General features: G+C 39.4%; 1 protein-coding gene across 1 annotated transcript; it reads right to left on the bottom strand.

Moving 5' to 3' along the window:
* Positions 1 to 4781: 4781 nt before the first annotated feature.
* LOC114661054 (zona pellucida sperm-binding protein 2-like) lies at positions 4782 to 11198 on the bottom strand. The gene is made up of 18 exons (XM_028814161.2): positions 11162 to 11198; positions 11021 to 11082; positions 8808 to 8894; positions 8602 to 8726; positions 8119 to 8283; positions 8014 to 8052; positions 7781 to 7933; positions 7513 to 7615; positions 6913 to 7100; positions 6692 to 6815; positions 6324 to 6496; positions 6163 to 6251; positions 5937 to 6064; positions 5677 to 5866; positions 5446 to 5587; positions 5240 to 5342; positions 5058 to 5153; positions 4782 to 4954 (listed from the first exon to the last, which is right to left on the bottom strand). The coding sequence occupies exons 1-18, from the start codon at positions 11164 to 11166 to the stop codon at positions 4797 to 4799; spliced, it is 2130 nt and encodes a 709-aa protein (XP_028669994.2). The 5' UTR covers positions 11167 to 11198; the 3' UTR covers positions 4782 to 4796.
* Positions 11199 to 19202: the final 8004 nt, after the last annotated feature.

Genomic DNA, 19202 nt, shown 5'->3' with positions numbered 1-19202 from the left:
TACTATGAGAACAGCAACAAGCCATGGAATTAAAGAATGAGTTTAACAAGAATCAGCACATAATTAAGCAACTGGTTGGAATGAAATAGGTTGGTAGGAATTTCAGGTCCTGACTTAGTTGGTCTTCTGTTGGCTCCCTCACTTCAGGTTTTATTTCTGTTTTGGTGCCATTTAAGGAAAGAAATGAAGCAAATCAGAGGAACGATGAAGAAATTCAGGGGAACAAATCTTTAATCAAGTCAACTAAAATTAATTCAAAAGTAGCAGCAAAATCAGGTCACTAATTAAAAGGGTTAGAATGAAAACCTGTAACCACAGTGGTCCTCCAGAACTGGAGTTGGCAACCCCTGAGCCACATCACTAGGTAATGAACAGATTGAGCTTAAAAAATAGATTCACATAGGAAGTACTCAGAATATGAAGCAACTGAGCAAATCTGAAGTATTAAAAGGGAGAAACTTAGATAATTTACACTGTCAAAAATTCTAACACTAAATTACCAGTTGAATTGTTCTAGGATCAGTTTATTTTCCAGATTCAACAAAGAAACCAACCATCTAAGTAAATCTAATCTATAATTATGCTGGTGGTTGGATCAAAATGTGCAGCTCTAACACGATCACAAATAATTTGTTCAGTAATAGACATCACCCCAGCAAATCTCAATTTGGAAAACTGGGTCAAATAGGCCCTTGTTGGTTTGTATATATTCACTGGCTACACAGGACAACAATCACTTATGACCCATCTTCTGATTCCATATCTAGTCAAAACAATTAAAACCCATAGGACAAGATTTATTAAACACAGCCCAAGTAAATAGATGTAGTAAGAGTGTCAGAACACAACAGTACACAAATTTTAGTCAAGCGGCAGAACAGAGTTCAAAACCAAAAGGGTGGGTTTTGTTGTTTTCCCTCAAAGCAATACAACACTACATATTCAGTTAGAATCTTCAAACTTGGACAACCAAGATGTGTGCCATGCTTACATTTTAGCCATCACAGTAATGATACATTTCCAGGCATCCTGTCCAGCAAGGTGCAAAACATCAGCACCCACAGCAATAGCCATTGCTTTTTGAAATAAAACTTTGTTTTTGGAAGTCTATTACCATTTTTAGAGGCCAAGGAGAAAAAAAACATACAAATCAGATCATGACAGTTCTAAGATCAATTAAAACCTTTAAATCATTTTTTAAACTGTTCTGTATATGGATGAGTTATGAATCACTGGGCAAGTGTATCCACAACCTTGTTTAAATTGACTATAATAGACTAATATTTTCTTGCTGAAACCGGATCATGAAAAAGGATGTTTGTATGCTGTAGTTAGTCTCTCCACCCCTCACCCTGCTAAAAGGCAGCTGTGATTCTGATAACATCACACAAATTTGCCCAGTCCTATAAAATCAAACTCAAAGTGAAAGAAACAATTGCATTTAAAGTCATGTAAGCTTTGCATAGAGCCCATTATAATATGCTATTCAAATTCCACAAAAAGACAGGTACAGTGGCAAGCAAAATTCCTTTGGAAATCATCCTAATTTTCTGCATGATAAAAGTTTTGTACACATATTTGTCCATTCAGTATGTTTAATGTGAACTCTTATGCTGCAACAATACATTTCCAAAGTGAAACCTTTTCTGTAGCTATTTAATTGAATAAGAAAAACTCCAAGGTTATCGTTTGCATACATATTTAAATCTCTGTGCTTTGGAAGCTCCAGGTTTACAAATGAATCACAAAGGAGATAGTCATTTGACCATTATAATTAAACATAATGAAGTACTACTCGTGAGTCCCTTACATCTCTCTGCTTTGTAAGGGCTTTAGTGTTTGTTGGACAATCAAAGCAAAAATGAAGACCAAGAAGCATTCTGCTGCTGGGAAAAACAAAGTCATTGAAATGCACAAGTAGGAAACCGCTACAAAAAAAAAAAAATATGAAGAGCTTGAATGTCCTGTTGCACACTGCCGGATCCATCATCAGACAGTGGAAGATTCATCACAACACCCAGACTCTTACAAGCACAGGCCATCCCTCAAAATTAAAAATCCAACCATCACATTCAGAAATCTGTAATGCTTTTTGGCTGAAATTGGAGTGAAGGTGCAGGCGTCCACAATTTCAAGAGCTCTCCATAAAACAGGCTTCAACGCGAGGGTAACACAAGAAGCCATTCCTTAAGAAGGTCCGCATAAAAAGCACGTATGGCACTTATTATACAGCATGAGAAAGACCCAGTTAAGATGTGGGAGAAGATTTATGATTTTCAGATGAGACTAAAATAGAATGTTTTGGCCACATTTCAAAGACGTGTTTGTGTGGCGTAAAACTAACACTGCTCATGCCTCAAGAAGCACCCTACCTATGCTGTAGTATGGTAGTGGCAGCATTAAGCACTGGAACTGGGAATCTTGTCAGAGTTGAAAGAACAATGGTTGGACACAAATACCACAAAACATTGCAGGAGAACTTGCTCCAGTCAGCTATGAACCAGTGGCTCAATAGAAGAGTCATCTTTCTGGAGTATGTGAATTTCCCCTTGGGATTAGTAAAGTATCTTTCAACAAGACAATGGCACAAAGTGACACTGGAATGGCTCAGAAACAGAATGGTGAATGTTTTGGAATGACTAAGTCAAAGCCCTGATCTTAACCCCATTGAGAATCTGTGGCCACCATTTGAAAACTGCTGGCCAGAGGTACCATCCCATCAACCTACAGGATCTCTGCCAATTCTGGGAAGAATTGGCAAGAATCCCTCCTGAACAACATGCAAAACTTGTCCATACTTCCCCTAACCGAATGAAGGCCCTCATTGCAGCAAAAGGGTTCTCAATCTATGAATGTGTAGGGCTTGAATACTTAGGCAAACACTAACTTGAGTTTTTCCTTCTACAGTTATAGCATAAGAGTTCACATTAAAAACACTGAATAAATCTGTACAAAAAGCTTTTGTCATGCAGAAATTTGAGGATTGTCAAATATCATTGAATACTTTTGCCCACGCCTGTGCACTCCATGCTGAAATCACAGGCTTCCACCTATATTTAAAAAAAAAAAAAAATTATACAGATGTTTACCCCTATATGCCATCTTAGAAGCAGTTTGCCTCACCACATTTTTATTTATTACAAAATAATTGTATTTATTTTGGTGTCAAATCAGTCCAACAAACTTGAAATTTACTTTGACAGTTTTCATGCAGCTGCAAGTGTGGAGCAGACTTCCTTAATTAGTCTGAAGTGCAACTTTCTGGACACATGACCCTGGCTGCATCACTGTAGTTCGGAAATTGCAGTCAGGTATCACAAAGTCCTACAACAGATAGTGAAGACAGGTGAGAAGATCGGTCTCTCTTCCCTCCATCATGGACATTTACACCACACGCTGCATCCGCAAAGCCACCAGCATTGTGAATGATCCAACACACCCTTCACATTCATGGTTTACACTTCTTCCATTTGGGGGGGGGGGGGGGGGGGGGGGGAAAAAAAAAAAAAAAAAAAAAGGGTACCTAAGCATTTGGGTCCTCACCACCAGGATGTGTAACAGTTTCTTCCCCGAAGCAGTCAGACTCCTGAACACTCATGGACTGGTCCGATATACGTGTTCTGTTCTGGAGTGTTGCACATTGGACTCGCATGCACCTTGTTAAAATAGTGTCTATGTTGTGTCGTGGATTCTTCGTTATCCTGTGTTTTATGCAGCACCATGGTCCTGGAGGAATGTGGTTTTGTTTCACTGTATGCTGAAATAATAATACATTAATAATTCATTACATTTATATAGCACTTTTCTCAGTACTCAAAGCGCTATCCACACAGGGAGGAACCGGGAAGCGAACCCACAATCGTCCACAGTCTCCTTACTGCAAAGCAGCAGCACTACCACTGCGCCACCTGTACTACTGTATATGGATGAAGTGACAATACTCTTGAATCTTGGCTATAAAATTGAGGCATTTCATATTCCTAGATTTTAGCCAAGAGGAAACAATTTCCCTTAAAAACGGCACACAGCTTCCAGACTTGATGCTGTGAGAATGGGAAAGGGTGCTTTATAAAACTAGTTAATTCAAGCAATTCCTAGCTAGCCCATCCATGAAATTCCAAAATATGGAGAAGTTATGCTGAATGTACTTAAACAGTCCGAGACTTTAAAAAGTATTCAAAATTGTGCTTCCCTCAAGGCACAGGCTGAAATAGCAGGCTATTATCCCTTTACTAAAAATAGGGATAATATTTTAAGGTGCATTTCTCACACCCCAAAACTTGGGCTTAGTGTTTAAATCCAAGCTAAGGAGAGTAAACACACTACATTTTTTTTTTTTTTTTTTCCCCCCCTTGAGGGGAAAGGTCCGCCCTGAAGAGAATCCTCTAATTTAACCCCAACACTCGATAAACAAGACTTTAAACCAAAAATAGTTTTGCTGAAATGCAAGGGTGTTGACAATTTAAATAGAGTGCCAAGGCAGATGGTATTTGTGTGTGGTGTGTTTAACTGCCAATATTTAGCATCATTCCCAAAAAAAAAAAAAAAAAAAGGGGGGGGGGGGAAGGTCTAAAACACTACAACTGCCATCAAGCACTACTCCATTTCAACTCATTCCAGGAGATGCCAACATTCAGTTAAGCACAACCATTTTAGTACTGAGTGGCACCATAGTTTTACACTAGTCAAACTGCACCACTTGTCAGTCACTCCAATACATCCAGATAACCAAGTCTAGGTCAATGCTACTCCAAAGATTAGAGACCAGCCCCAAAACTGTACACAGTAGAAACGTTTTATTTGGTAAACTTATTTCTTTGAAATCCAGATGCAAAACATGCAAAAGCTAATGTAGCCACCATAAGGACCACTCCAACCACCAGGAGAGTTGTCCAGAGAAGCTGGCCAGTCTGCACCTTCAGTTGCTTTGAAGAGGAGTCTGTAGTGATCATACCTGAACAGGAGAGCATTTAAAAAAAGGTCACAATGAAACAGGAATGTGGTACTTCAAATAAACGCACGCAGGTCTGGCACTCAAAGCATTCTTCCTATCTTACCAGCTTTGGTGATACGTTTCTTCATTACAGCTACAGGACCTGGCAAACTGCTCACCACTTCACCCAGAACAGCACGATCCTGCCCTCCAGAAAAGCCTGCACAATATATTAGGGAGTTATCAAAAAAACAGATACACAAAAGGTGCAGGACTGTCATAGCTGCTGAACACATTAGGAATTACTTCTTCTGAAGCGAATGGGTTGGGTAACTGGGCAGATGCTAGCACAGGCTGTAGAGTCTGGGTTGGCAATATCGCAGATCAATGCACTGCAGTGGAAATAGACCTAAAACCAAGCAGTATTCTACATTGAATCTTGTTTCTGCAGGACCTGCTAAACAAGGGTCCTAATCCACAAAGTACTACAAAGCCCAAAACGCTATCCTTACCGCACTACTCCGGGCAGCTCCACTGGATACAAAGGCAAAAGCCTTTACATCAAACCTCTTGTAGTGACTGGGGAACTGGATTCCAGTGAAGCTGGACATGGGATGCATCACTGTTGGGTAGTCATCTCCTCCATATGCACAGCTACAAAACCAAGCAAGAAACAGTACTAAAATGCCATCGTTTTCTTTTTTTTTTTTTTCTTTAAAGCAAAGCTAGCAGGGATCTTCTACCCAGCAGCAATGACTGTCCAACGGGGTAGAGAGACTGGATTGGGAGAGGCAGTGGCCCAGCAGTTCTCTAGTACAAGCTCAATGTTAGGGTCCTGTCTATTGAGGACTTGCACCTCCAGATAGATGGGATTCCTCAGGTATTTCACAACTGGGTAGTCCTTGTCTCTATAGGGTATTCGATACATTTCATCTAGGGAGAGAAGGAAAGTCATCTGGGTGTGTGAAATTTTGAAGACCACTCCAAAAGGCAGCAGCCATACCTGGATATGCCCGGAGGACTACTGTGAGATTTCCTTGGTTCACAGCAGGGGCAGGTGGTGCATTGGTTAGAACAGCCAAAGACAGGTTCCTGTCCGCACTGTCGTTATAGTAGCACAGCACTGTCAAGCTACAATTGGGAGGGCAGGGGAAGAGAAGAAGTTAAGGAGAATCTCAGGTACTTTATAATGCAAAACAGATGTTGCTCTACCAAAAAAGTGTACTTACATGAATTCACTGTCCCTAGTAATAATGCCCAGCTCAGTTTGTGGCATCACACGCACCTCATTCTCATAAACAAGGCGGCCACCCAGCATCTAGAAAAGTAGACCAAAAGCCACAAGCTACCTACCATTCTAAGCTAAACACCACTTTCAAGAACCCCTTACCTTAGTGGTGGTACCACAGCTCATCAAAGGAAAGCTATACATCAGCCCAGTGGCAGAGACCACAGAGGGCTGGCAGGAAGGATCCAGCAACTGTGCAGAAGTCAAGTTCAAGGCTGGCTGTGTGGCATTACTATTCACTTCAAAGGACATCAATCCATTCTGGCAGAGGGATACTGTATATATTAAATACAGGAGAAAACTGCTCAAAGCCAATATGACAAACTCTTCAGGATTTATGCTCAATGATGCTACACCTACCAATAGGTATTTCACTCTGTAGCCTTCATCCCCAAACCCACATTTAGCCCATCCCAAAGGCCCAGAAGGTTCTAGATTATAGTTAGCCTAGCAAGGATGGCCCATCTTACCTACGGTTTGACCTTTGCGCTGACAAGGACAGGTTGGGTTGAACATCATGTCCACCTTTATACTTTTGTAAGAGAATGTAATCCAAGTGATTGGCAAAACCCGCATCATCCCCCCTGGACAGGGCTAGACAAAGACCCAAGCATCATTAAATTTGGGGGTTGGATTTAATCTGCTGGTTGGCTCAACTCCGAGCCAGACAGTCTTATAAAATCAAAGTTACCTTGTTTGACATCAAAGGATAGCTAAATGGTACAGCTATTCTAACAAAGGTGGACACTATTATAAGGTGGATGGCAGTAGGTGCAGGGTGGGAAGTGTACACTTGACTGCCAATTTTCACTTTTTGGAATTTTAAGTTTGGTGTGGGAAGGATTATGCTCATTCCAGATTGGCTACAGGTTATTGCACCTAGAAGAGAAAAAGGGACATGGTTCATTTAAACCTCCCATATGCTCTGTGGTCAATGACTTTGTACCCTGTTGTACACTACAGTAAGCATTTAGCAAACAAGCCCTGCATGTGCAGAAGGCTGCAGTAATAATAACCAACACCTTGGTTCTTACACTACTATCTCTGAATGGGAAAACTCCAATATTTGAGGTGCAACATCAAGTACTGTAAAAGCATTGGGGCTGCTAGGTGGTTTAGCTTGTATGCAACTACAACTTTGCATCAGTTGCTACTATGAAAGAGTCCACCAGGATGCTAATATCTTCCACACGACATGAAAATAGGAATGGATTTCTAGAATATTGGCTGCTATGACAAATCCAGATTGGAGTTCTGCCCCTGAGTGGAAGGGAAAGAGTTAATCACTTACTAGGCACACAAAGTAGCAGAAAGCTTATTGTAATCCTCCCAACTGGATAAGAGTACCATAGGGAAAAATCTGCCAAGTACAGAGTCTGGCCTCCTGGTACACTCTAAGGGAGAAAAGGAAGAAAATTTCAGGAAAACAGCAAGGGGGTGGGAACAGGGAAAAAAATCTTAGACATTACTCATCTACATTTGCTCCAAAAACATATGCAACTAGTTTGGGGTCTTATCCAACCAAACTCCTCCTCCACCACCTTTCCAAAGCCACCTACCGCCAGCTTCTGAACTCCTTTTGCATTAAAGCGGACCCTTGCCACCACAAAGCTGTCGACATTGTAAAATGTATAGCCATTGGCCTGAGCTTCTTTCATGCCCATCAGAAATCCTTTGGGACCTTTAACTTGAACATACCATGTGCCACCTCCCTAACAGGAGAAGAAGATGGACAAGTCAGATGCTAATTAGCATTCAGAGGCACAAGAGTGGGTAGCTGAAGAATACATACCACACTGTCGAAGCTTGGTATTACCTGGACTGTTTGGGCCTGTAATAGATTGAAAGTTCAGGAAATTTCACACTCCCAAAAGAGCCACTGGTTTTTAAACTTTACCTCCATAAAATCCGGTGTACAATTTGTAGCCCCTGAAAGAAATTGTGCCTGTGGTGGATTATCAGCTTGAGGCTGTGAGCAGCTAACTTTGAAGGTGCGGGAGACAGCCCGGGAGAGACTGCTGGAGTAGTAGTCCACCTGCACATACAAGATATAAACACCACCCTGTGGAAGACAGGCACCTCTTCATTAAAAATTGGTTATTGGAACAGGTAAAGCAAGGAACAGGGCCTAGGTTGTGCATGGTGGTTTCTTTGCCCCACCCAACCAGTGATCTCAGCTAGTGGTTGACTGCTTTGTGGTTATTGTTTTGACAGGTTCTGCTCAAACATTACATTACAATTGCTCCCAGGGTACAAGGAAGATCGCACTCAAGTTTGTATAAAGAATAGTGATCGCCAAATGCATTGAAGGGATGATAGAGGTGAAATTGCATTTTCAGAACTCTTGCATAACTCAAGTAGGACTGAATGTAGAACTTACTTTATACTGAACTCCACACGAGTCAAAGCCAGCCTTCAGCAAGTACACTGGGGTCAGCTGCTGAGTGTACTTGCATTTTTTCAGAGCAGCATCATCTAATAAAAGGCTGCCTTTGGTATTCAAGTCTGCAAGTCAGATGCCCAGTTTAGAGGAACCATAGTACTGAAGCAACGTCATACATTTCATACACAGTGTATAGACCTCACCAATCACATAGACTCGCCGGTCAGAGTCCAACACAGCATCTGGTGGCATCTCAAGGGTCATGGAATTGGAGGAGCAAATAACATGACCTAAAAAAAAAAACCCAAACATTTTTTGGGGTCAGGAACAAGGTTTGAAATTGGGGATAGAAAAGCACCTCGACCAGTCCACAAGTAACAAATATGGAAGGGACAGCCTTTGCATTTTGTCGCTTGCCAACAGCTGGAGATCAGAAACCAATGAGCGTTAACTTTATTGCCAGCAACATAGTATATGGATGCAACACCAAAAAAAAAAAAAAATTCTAGTAACTAGCAAAAGTATATAGAATTAAACATCACAACATGCAATACATGAAACAGTCACAACTTCTACAGTAAAGACAGAAGCATTGCAGTCCCATCCAGAAATATTAGCCAAGTTATATATACACAATTTAGCAGATTTCCATTCTCGGTTCAATAGAGATTGATCAGAAACAGTTAAACCATTTTTCCTACAGTAACCACTATGGTTAAAGTCTAGAAGTTTTTTTCCTTTAGTAACAAACATTTCCCCGATAGCAATAACTGAAAAAGATTTGCCTGGGTGAGTGTAGTATTATATTTCCAGTACATTTTCTCCCCTGAGGTCCTGTAGACATCACAGGGGCAGTTTCAGGTGTAGCGTTTGTTGTTCAGAGCAAGTAGATGCATTGACATACTGCGTTGGTCACAACTGAGGTCCTTAAACAGTTTACAGATTTTATAATCTGCCGTCAGCAGCACATTTGAAGTCTATATTTTTATTCAAAGCATAAGCACCTCTCAAATGGGCTTATGTGAAAACTTGTGTTAAAACTAAACAAATCCCATCCTCAGATTTTGAGCACCATCAAGGACTTGAGGATTGTACTCTTCACATTTGCTTATTCTCCTACCATGCTAAAAAAAGCTCTCCATTGCTAGAAAAACTGACATTCTACATTTGCAATTAGTAAATTTTTATATATATAGGCTATTGAACTAGACTAACCCAATACATTCAAAATTAAAAAAAAAAAAAAAGTTATTTTTTCCATTTACCCATGATTTCGCTATTATCACTAATGTATGCAAATACTAATTGGTCAAAAAAAAAAAAAAAAAAAAAATATGGTGCGGTTAACCGTTATTGTAAACCACCCCCCCCCCCCCCCAACTCCACCCTTGGGGACCCCATAATTGATAACTGATCTCATTTAGTTAGAGGGTCTTTTTTCTCTTATGCATATAGAAAGGCACAGTAGTTGATTATTACATCAAGACATTTACACATATTCCTATTGTTTGCTATAGCTTTAAATTCTTTGCCCCCCTGTTTTTCCCCTTAGGGAGCAGACTACACAATTTGTTGTATCCCAATTGTGTCCAAAAACAAGCAAAGCAGACTTGAGGGCAAACACTAAAATGATAAAAAGCTGCAACTGCTTCAGTATCAGACTCAGTCAGTCAATAATGGAAAGGCAGAATGGAAATCAATAATAAAAATCCACATAATACATTTTATTAAAAATTAAGCAGGTATAACTTTTGTAATTTCTTCTTTGACACCAAAAACAAACTGGGAAATAACCACTCACTTAGGCAATGGGTCCAATTAAAAACAGAAGCTGTTAAGAACCAAAATAACCTGCACCCCCAGGACCGAGTTTGGGAAGCACTATTGACTACTGTGCACGATGGAGTTGGTTTGTGTGTTGTATCAGTTGCATGTTAATCGTTTTTACTCCGGACACAAAAATTCAACACTTTACAGAAATGTGAGATTAAAAAAAAACAAAAAAAAAACGCGTAAGACTTTCCACGCGTTTCCCACAGCTCAAACGTGTCATTGTTCCGACAGCCACATTCTACAGTGACGCTTCCATTCAAATCCATTTGGCACGGTAACACTTTGAAGCCAGTACGCTGCTACTATTAATTTTACAAGGTCACATTTGTCTGATGAATTTTTATTCGCTTTGCAGATGCAGGATCAATATCAGGAAAATACAAAGTTAGGTCAGAAATGCTTTCCGTGCACGTGGGCGCGTCTCCAAATCTAACTACGCGGCCGTGTATCCCCGATTAGTGGCTGGTTAAGAAGGGGCGCGCGCTTGGTCCGCCGTGCTGCGGCAAATATAAACGAGGCAGCATTAAGTGCATGCCGAGGCGATCGCTGCGCTTCTAGTGCAAGAACAAGAACTGACGTTTACCTTCCTCTGCACGACACCCGAATAGCGCCAGCAGTGTTGTTATCACACAAAGAAGCTGTCTCCTACGAAAGACCATGAGAAAATACATCAGCACTGTTGAAGCGCAAAGCGCGCCACACCGCTCTTCCGCCTGCACCTTACCCCATTGTAAGCCTTCAGGTTTTTCCCGCTGTACTCGCGGCCGCCAATTTATTAGGCGGCCAATCAGCGGTTCGCTCGACCGTCCGTGCAGCACCAGTGCGCCATTTTTACCCGCCCATTTTACTTCGTGGTTGGCCCGTCATTTGACTCGTACGAATCTGATTTTCAAGAAGAACAAAGGTTATTCACGACACTTGTAGTGTATTCACTTGTACTGTTAATGGCACAAGTTTGGAATCCTTCGTAAGCATGCTGACTTGGGTGCTGTTTACCGACGGCTGCTCTTTTCTTCGGGTCCCTCGCTTTGTCGCCGTGTTCTTGTGTTGTAATGTGCGCGGTGCGAGGTCGAGGTAACGAAACTCAAGAAAGCAAAGCTGAAGGTGTGAACTTTTGATCTCTGGATGGATGACCTCCTGGTCGTGTTTGACCTTTTGACACGACGTCAAGAATTGTGAGCGAACACGACTTTAAGAATTGTGATCGATCCTTGGTCGAGTCTCCAAAGAGCAATAAGGTCCGCTTGCGGGATTTTCCGGTGCCCATCTTCATTAGGATCTACACTGGTAAGAGCTCAAAAGAAAAGATCAAGTAATGAAATTTTGAATAGCAAAGTGACAGAAGTGAAGTTGCTCAGGTGTATCAATACTTAAGCTCTGTTGAGCCTTAACCAGTAACATTACTCACGGGGTGTTGGAATTAATGGCGCCTTTCACAAAAATGTCAGTTACAAAGGGCTTTTGGAAGCCTACAAGAAGAGCAGTCTGCAATTTTAGAAAGCAGTCAAGTTGGTATGTAAAACAATTTATAAAGCATGTGAATAAAATTAAGGAACCTTAAATTAATGTAGTTGTATGGATGATTATGGTGTTTATTTACATTATGGCGTAGCATTGTCACAACAATGGACTAGATTTTAAATATACCTTTAAAATGGCCTGTCAATGACATCCATCCATTTTCTAACTTGCTCACCATTGGTGAGTGGATCTATATGTTTCACTCTGCAAAGGATATACCAATTAATACGTTTTTGTACATCACACATCTATCTATCTATCTATCTATCTATCTATCTATCTATCTATCTATCTATCTATCTATCTATCTATCTATCTATCATTATATAGTGCCCTTCACAAGTATCTATCTATCTATCTATCTATCTATCTATCTATCTATCTATCTATCTATCTATCTATCTATCTATCTATCTATCAACTTAAAAGCAGTCCTAGTAATCTGATTAATATGTGATGTGAGTCCATTACAACTTTATTCTTTACTTCTGCCTTGTGTTTTAATGCTAAGTATTGAGTCCACTACGACTCATAAGCAGTGTTTTCAATTTTTAGACCTCTAATTGTGCATTCAAATCATTTTTACTTACTGTATGTAATACTTCACATTTACTGACATTAAATTTCATTTACCATAAATTTTCCCAAGCCAGTATGCTGTCCAAGTCCGTCTCTAACGATTTAATGGATTCTAGATTATCTGCCAATACACCTAGCTTGGTATTATCTGCAAACTTCACCAGCTTGCTGATTATGCTCCAAATCATTTACATATATATTAAAATTGCAGCGACCCCTGAGGGAGCACCATTCTGCACATCAACCAACTCTGATAAGGTTCCTCACACCACCACCCCCTGCTTCCTATATTTTAGCCAATCCTGCACCCATCTACACACAATACTCTGAACTCTTACTTCTTTAAGTTTAATGCTCAGTCTCTTATGTAGCACCTTATGAAATGCTTTCAGAAAATCTAATTAAATAACATCGTATGCATCACTCTAATCCCATCCTTTTGTTGCTCCCTCATAGAACTCCAACATGTTAGTAAAACACAACCTCTGTTTTCTGAACCCATGCTGACTGCTCAGTAAAACTGGTGTTCTTGCCACATGTTGCTCAGTCTTTTCCTTAATAGATAAAGTATCTATCTATCTATCTATCTATCTATCTATCTATCTATCTATCTATCTATCTATCTATCTATCTATCTATCTATCTATCTATCTATGATATAGTGTCATTCATATCTATCTATCTATCTATCTATCTATCTATCTATCTATCTATCTATCTATCTATCTATCTATCTATCTATCTATTGTGCCTTTACAGTATCTATTTATCTATCTATCTATCTATTGTGCCTTTACAGTATCTATCTATCTATCTATCTATCTATCTATCTATCTATCTATCTATCTATCTATCTATCTATGATATAGTGTCATTCATATCTATCTATCTATCTATCTATCTATCTATCTATCTATCTATCTATCTATCTATCTATCTATCTATCTATCTATCTATCTATTGTGCCTTTACAGTATCTATCTATCTATCTATCTATCTATCTATCTATCTAATAATTCCTTCCATTGATTTGCCTGTGATGCACATTAAGCTTTCTGGTCTTTAGTTACTTGGATATGCACAATCATACTTTTTATATAACATGATAATACAGTATTTTCTATTTTCCATTCCTTGAAAATTTCCCCAGTGCACAGTGACCTTATAAAAAATATACATCAAGGGTTTATATCTGCACTTACTAACCTCCTCAAGCACTTGAGTATAAATGCTATCAGGTCCTTGTGATTTGTTCAGTTTTTGCGTATTTAATCTGAGCAGTACTGCATCATCTACAATATCCAAATCCCTCACTACTTCCTTAGTAGTTCCTGTTATTACTGGGGTTTATCCACTTATTAACATGTGAAAACTTCAGAAAAATGCAAGTTGAGAGCATTTGTTATATCACTGCCTGTATATTTTAATTCCCCGTTCTCTCCTTCCAGTTTATGCACAAGTCACTTTGTCTATCATGTCAAAAGAACAGTTATCCCATTGATCCGTAGATCTTGCATTTAATGGGTCTCTGTGTAGTTGTAGTAGTTAAAGTATTGGCTTATTGCCTATTTAAATACTGTGTTGCATGTTTTTTGTCGATTTGTGCATACGCTCTTATCTTACTGGTCTATGCATAAACGGTTAGCCCTGCACTTCGTTATTTCATCTCTATGTGTACTTTTATATGGTTGAGGTAACAATAAATGTTACTTTGAATTTGACTTAACGTTATATTTACAAATCACAGAGCATGTAACATTAGATTTAACAAACGTTAAATCGATTTAGTCATGTATGAGATCTTTCTCTAGGGGGCAGCAGTTAACCAGTAATTTTGGTTCATGTAAATCAAAGTTATTGGTAGAGATTACAGTCTACTTTTTGGAATGGCTCTTTAATCAGAATCTAAAAACTGCATTCTTAGTAATTACTCATGAGTTGGGTGGCATGGTTTCACAGTGGAAGTGTTGCTGCCACACAGTAGGAAGACCAGGGTTCACATCCCAGGTGCTCTTTGCATTGAGTTTGCATGTTCTCCCCGTGTCAACAACCAGTTGCTACCATTGCTTTGTCTCAAACATTATAATGCTCTGAAATGGAGGTATCATGTATACAAATTGTTGTAATTTTTACAGGGTGTGACCAAAATATATTCAAATCCCCTTAAATGAAAGTCTGCAATGTGCACTTTAATCACATCTGACTTGTTTGATTTGTAATTTTAAACTATGGAGAAGAGGGGTATATCAAGGAAAAAAATGTGTCTTTGTCCCCAACATTATGGAGGGCACTGTATATTCTGCTTTTAAAAGCTGTGAGAAATATTTTTATTTTAAAAGTTTAAAATTTGCGTGATGTAGTTTAGAAGCTTCCAAAAATCAAAACATTGAATGTGCATTTCAAAAATGCAAGTCAGAGCATGATGTTGGCATCCATTTTCCTGATTTTCACATATTGTATCAGGTATTTGATTAGATTCCATTAGATAAACTTTATTAAATATAAAAACTGAGATACATACAGCAGCAGAAACATTAAAAACACAGATACAGACTCACAGGACAGGTAATCAATCAATCTATAAATAAATAACTAGGTATACATTGTGCAGAAATTTAAAAATAAACTTAGAGTGAAGTCCACCTTATAAGGAGAAACTGAGAGTTGTAGCGGACTTGACACTATTAACACCCAGACAGTGTTCAGAAGCCATTAAGAAGGCTAACAGGATGTCATGTTATATAGCGCCTTGATGTATGGAGTACAAGTCACAGGAGGTGATGCTGAAGTTTTATAATGCACTGGTGACAAGAGTGTGGCCCATGAGATGAGCAGCATCTGGCCTCTGCTAAGGTGTTCATCTCTGTGAGAATAAAGTGCAGTGTGTTGGGTTAAGTACATTGTTTTGTCTCATTAGAGTTATTGAAGGATTCCAGAGATACGTACAGCAGGGTGTACATGTAAACCATGGCTAATTATTTACAGGTAGGAATTTCCAGTATTAACCTGATTGCCAATATTAAAATAACCTAGGAGGTTAAAGTGTCTTTCATGAACACTTTTTCACAATAAAACTGTACCATAGCATCTAAATGGGCCTTAAATAGGGATGGAGATTCTGGAGTGCAAGCATAGTGATGGGTCAATATAGAGTGAATATCAAACTTTTATAGTGGATTTACTTCACATCATTTTCATTGAGGTGACAGGTGGATAAATAAGAAGGTCAATGTCACCTTGGTACTGAGAGTGGGTATTTGTAAGTGTGTCTCTATTGCAGAGCTAGAACTTCATCATAGCAAATACTGGTTCCTCCTCTGGGGCACAAACTCGGGTCTTAATGTTTGCTGTTCCCTTGTAGCACAGTCACAAATCCGTATTGTCAGGTGAGCTAAAAGAGCACCACCAAAGTGGTGACCGCTAGGAGAAGAACATGTACAGCACCCTCATTGACTTGCTGATTTACTGTTCCCACTCCACAGGTACATTTTCTTTAGCACCACTTTTTAGCTTGCTGCTTGAAATTAGTTCACATTACAAACGTTTCAATTGAATTCCTCTTTGCCAGAGGACTTTATGTGTTTGTTTAGTTAGCATCACAAGCATATCACTTTAGTCTTTAGAAGACTTTAATAACATTGATTTCCGCTTGACTGATACTCAACCACTTATACTTTTGTTGATTTTGACCTTTAGAAGCATCCTTAAAGAATATTCCATTACACATTCTGCCAGGGAAAAGCTACAGTGCCCCCAAATCTAAGAGTTACAAATGGCAGTAATAAACTATGTAAGCTGCCTACACCACTGTCTGCTTCTTCATTTAAAACTGAGAATCACCCTTTGCAGATTTCTATATCACTTATACTGCTGGGTGTTGCACATTAATTACAAATATCCTTGTAACATTGCAGCGCTTTAATGGGTAACTGGGCTAAGCACACCATCAGGTTCACTTTTTTCAAATGTTTGTGACAGTATTGTAGTACTTGACAAGGATATTGGCCAAAAGAGAACAGAGAAAGGGAGGAACGAATAGAGAAAAATAAAATATTTTTGCTATGTTGGTGTCTAAGCTGACTGCTGGCAGCATTCTTCCTGGTCACTGAATTCTACAGAAGATCTATAGAAGATCAGTGGAGCACCTCCTGACCAGCAGGTGGCAGTAGATGAGAGCAGACAGCCAGCTGCTTGATTAAAGAATAGGCAAGAGCTGTACTGCTTCTAAATAACACTGAGAGCCCTGCTGGATTTTTATTGGATAGATCAGGCCCTGGATTTGATTCCATGTCTTGGCTTTGAGGTAAAGGAAGTCCTAGCATGCTGAAATTTTTGCCTGCCACTAGTGTTGGACTGGTATACTTAAATTCTGACTTTGTTATCGATACCACCTTTCACACCTCAGTACCAATACCAAAATGGTTTCAAAGCAAATAACGGATAACTGCGAAACCCCCAGTTTGACTCCAGCTTCCCTAGTGCGCTGCACAATTGCTCACCTCCCTAGAGTGTCTCACCATCGGGCCTCACTATGCACCAGTTCCCTTTTCATAGCGATGAAAACCCAATCACATCAAAGCAGTATAGGTCTCCCGTGAGGTCTAGATCACATTGAAGTAATGGGGGGTGTCTCCCATGAAGTCCAGATCACTTCAAAGCAATATGGACCCCCTTGAAGTTTGACATTGGATGTTTCTACACAATTGTAATAGTGAGGGAAGAGGGGGCAGGAAAACTGAGACGTTTACTTACAGTGCCAAAAATCTAAGAAATGGTGGTCCATACCGTTTTAAAATTTGGGATTTTCAGTACTTTTCTAGTACCAGTATACCATGCACACCTTTGTACAACCTTCACAATCAGCCCCCCACTCACTTACTGAGTGAGGCGGAGTGGTGGCTCTGAGGCTAGGGATTTGCACTGGCAATCGGAAGGTTGCTGGTTCGAATCCCGTAAATGCCAATAGGGACTCTGCTCTGTTAGGTGCTTTGAGTAGTGAGAAAAGCGCTATATAAATGCAAAAGAATTACTGAACCGTATAAAAAACCTGAACCAATCAAGTAGATTATGCTAAAATTACGCAAACAAAAGCAAAACATAGTCACATCAATATAAGATATATTTTTTCATATTTTTATTTTGAGTTTTTAATGGAATACTCAACCCAATAATTCTATATTCTTTTGTATATGTTACTTACCCCATGTAGTTTGTAGTGATGGCTGAGAAAAAAATGTTTCTTGTTTTAACAGAGAACGAACACAGCAAAATTTCTGATAGAACAAGCATGTATGGAGACCAAGGCTGGACAACAACAAACAATATCAAAAATTTCCATGAAAAAAATCTCATTTGACTCGTTATCTTGTAATCCACATGTCGGTTCATCCTGTCGTAGTCCCAGACACTTACTTATTTAACAATATTTTCTCAAAAAGTAACTCCAGAAAATTAAAGTAGTGCCAAAACATTAGACCTGACCACATGGGGTTAGTGCTTTTGTACTGAAGACAGGGCTTTTGACCAATGAATGAGGACTTCAGTTTAAAAAAGGTATACTCTGTGAAGGGCTTCCCGTTTGTGCACTACTTTCATTTTCCGGCGTTGTTATTTACCAATACAGTGGTACCTCTGGTCACAACCATAATTCATTCCAAAACTCTGGACGCGACCCGAACGTAATTTCCCCATAAGATTGTATGTAAATACAATTAATCCATTCTAGACCATACAAACTGTATGTAAATATTTTTTTTAAAGATTTTTAAGCACAAAAATAGTTAATTATACCATAGAATGCACTGTGTAATAGTAAACTAAATGTAAAAACATTGAATAACACTGAGAAACCCTTGAACAACAGAGAAAACTAACATTGCAAGAGTTCATGCTAGACCAAGTTCGTGCTACCACTCTTCACTTGCTTAGAGGCCATGGCTAATTGTAAAATTAATGCAAAAGCACACAAAATAAAGCACAAAGAGTTCTCAGCGAATGAACACACGTCTGACCGAGAACGATATACAGGGAGAGACTGAACACGTGCGTCATCTTTGTTAAGCCCTGTATACGCAAACAAAAGAAAATGGGAAACGGAGAATGGGAAATCATTGGCACGTACAAACCAGAAGGGAAACTGACCGCCAGTGTTTTTGTTCACCACCAGAGTGTGTGGTCATGAACAAATGTGAAATTTTGGCGAACGTTTTGATCATAACCCGATTTGTACGTGTTCAGAAACATTCGTGACCAGAGGTTCTACTGTATTTGAGCAAAAATGATGTGCATTATGCATATTGTGAGCATACGACTGGATAACCTTATATGTGAAATGTGCAACAAAAGTAATGTCAGATTTTTTTGATGTGTTTCCTGATGTCCAGTGTTTCTCACCCTATGCTGGGGAAACCACGTGAGGAAAGTAACATATAAGAAAAAATATTTTTGGATGAAGTATTCAGTTTTTAAAGCCAGGAGTCCAATTAAAAAGAGAAGGTGGAATAAGAATCTACAGTCATGGGGGTCCCCCGAGAACCACTGATCAAAACCAAGTGAAGTAAAATGTCAATTGGAAGGCTCTGTGCCTTTTTTATGAAAAGAAAACTCAAAAAAGCCCTCTTGGATTGGTCCTTTATTATTAAACTTGGGGTATGGACATGGAGAGC

The sequence above is a fragment of the Erpetoichthys calabaricus genome, chromosome 11 (assembly GCF_900747795.2).
Source record: "Erpetoichthys calabaricus chromosome 11, fErpCal1.3, whole genome shotgun sequence".
Classification (NCBI taxonomy): Eukaryota; Metazoa; Chordata; class Cladistia; order Polypteriformes; family Polypteridae; genus Erpetoichthys; species Erpetoichthys calabaricus.
Note: the sequence above shows the minus strand (reverse complement) of the source record. Positions and strands in the feature narration are given on the sequence as shown.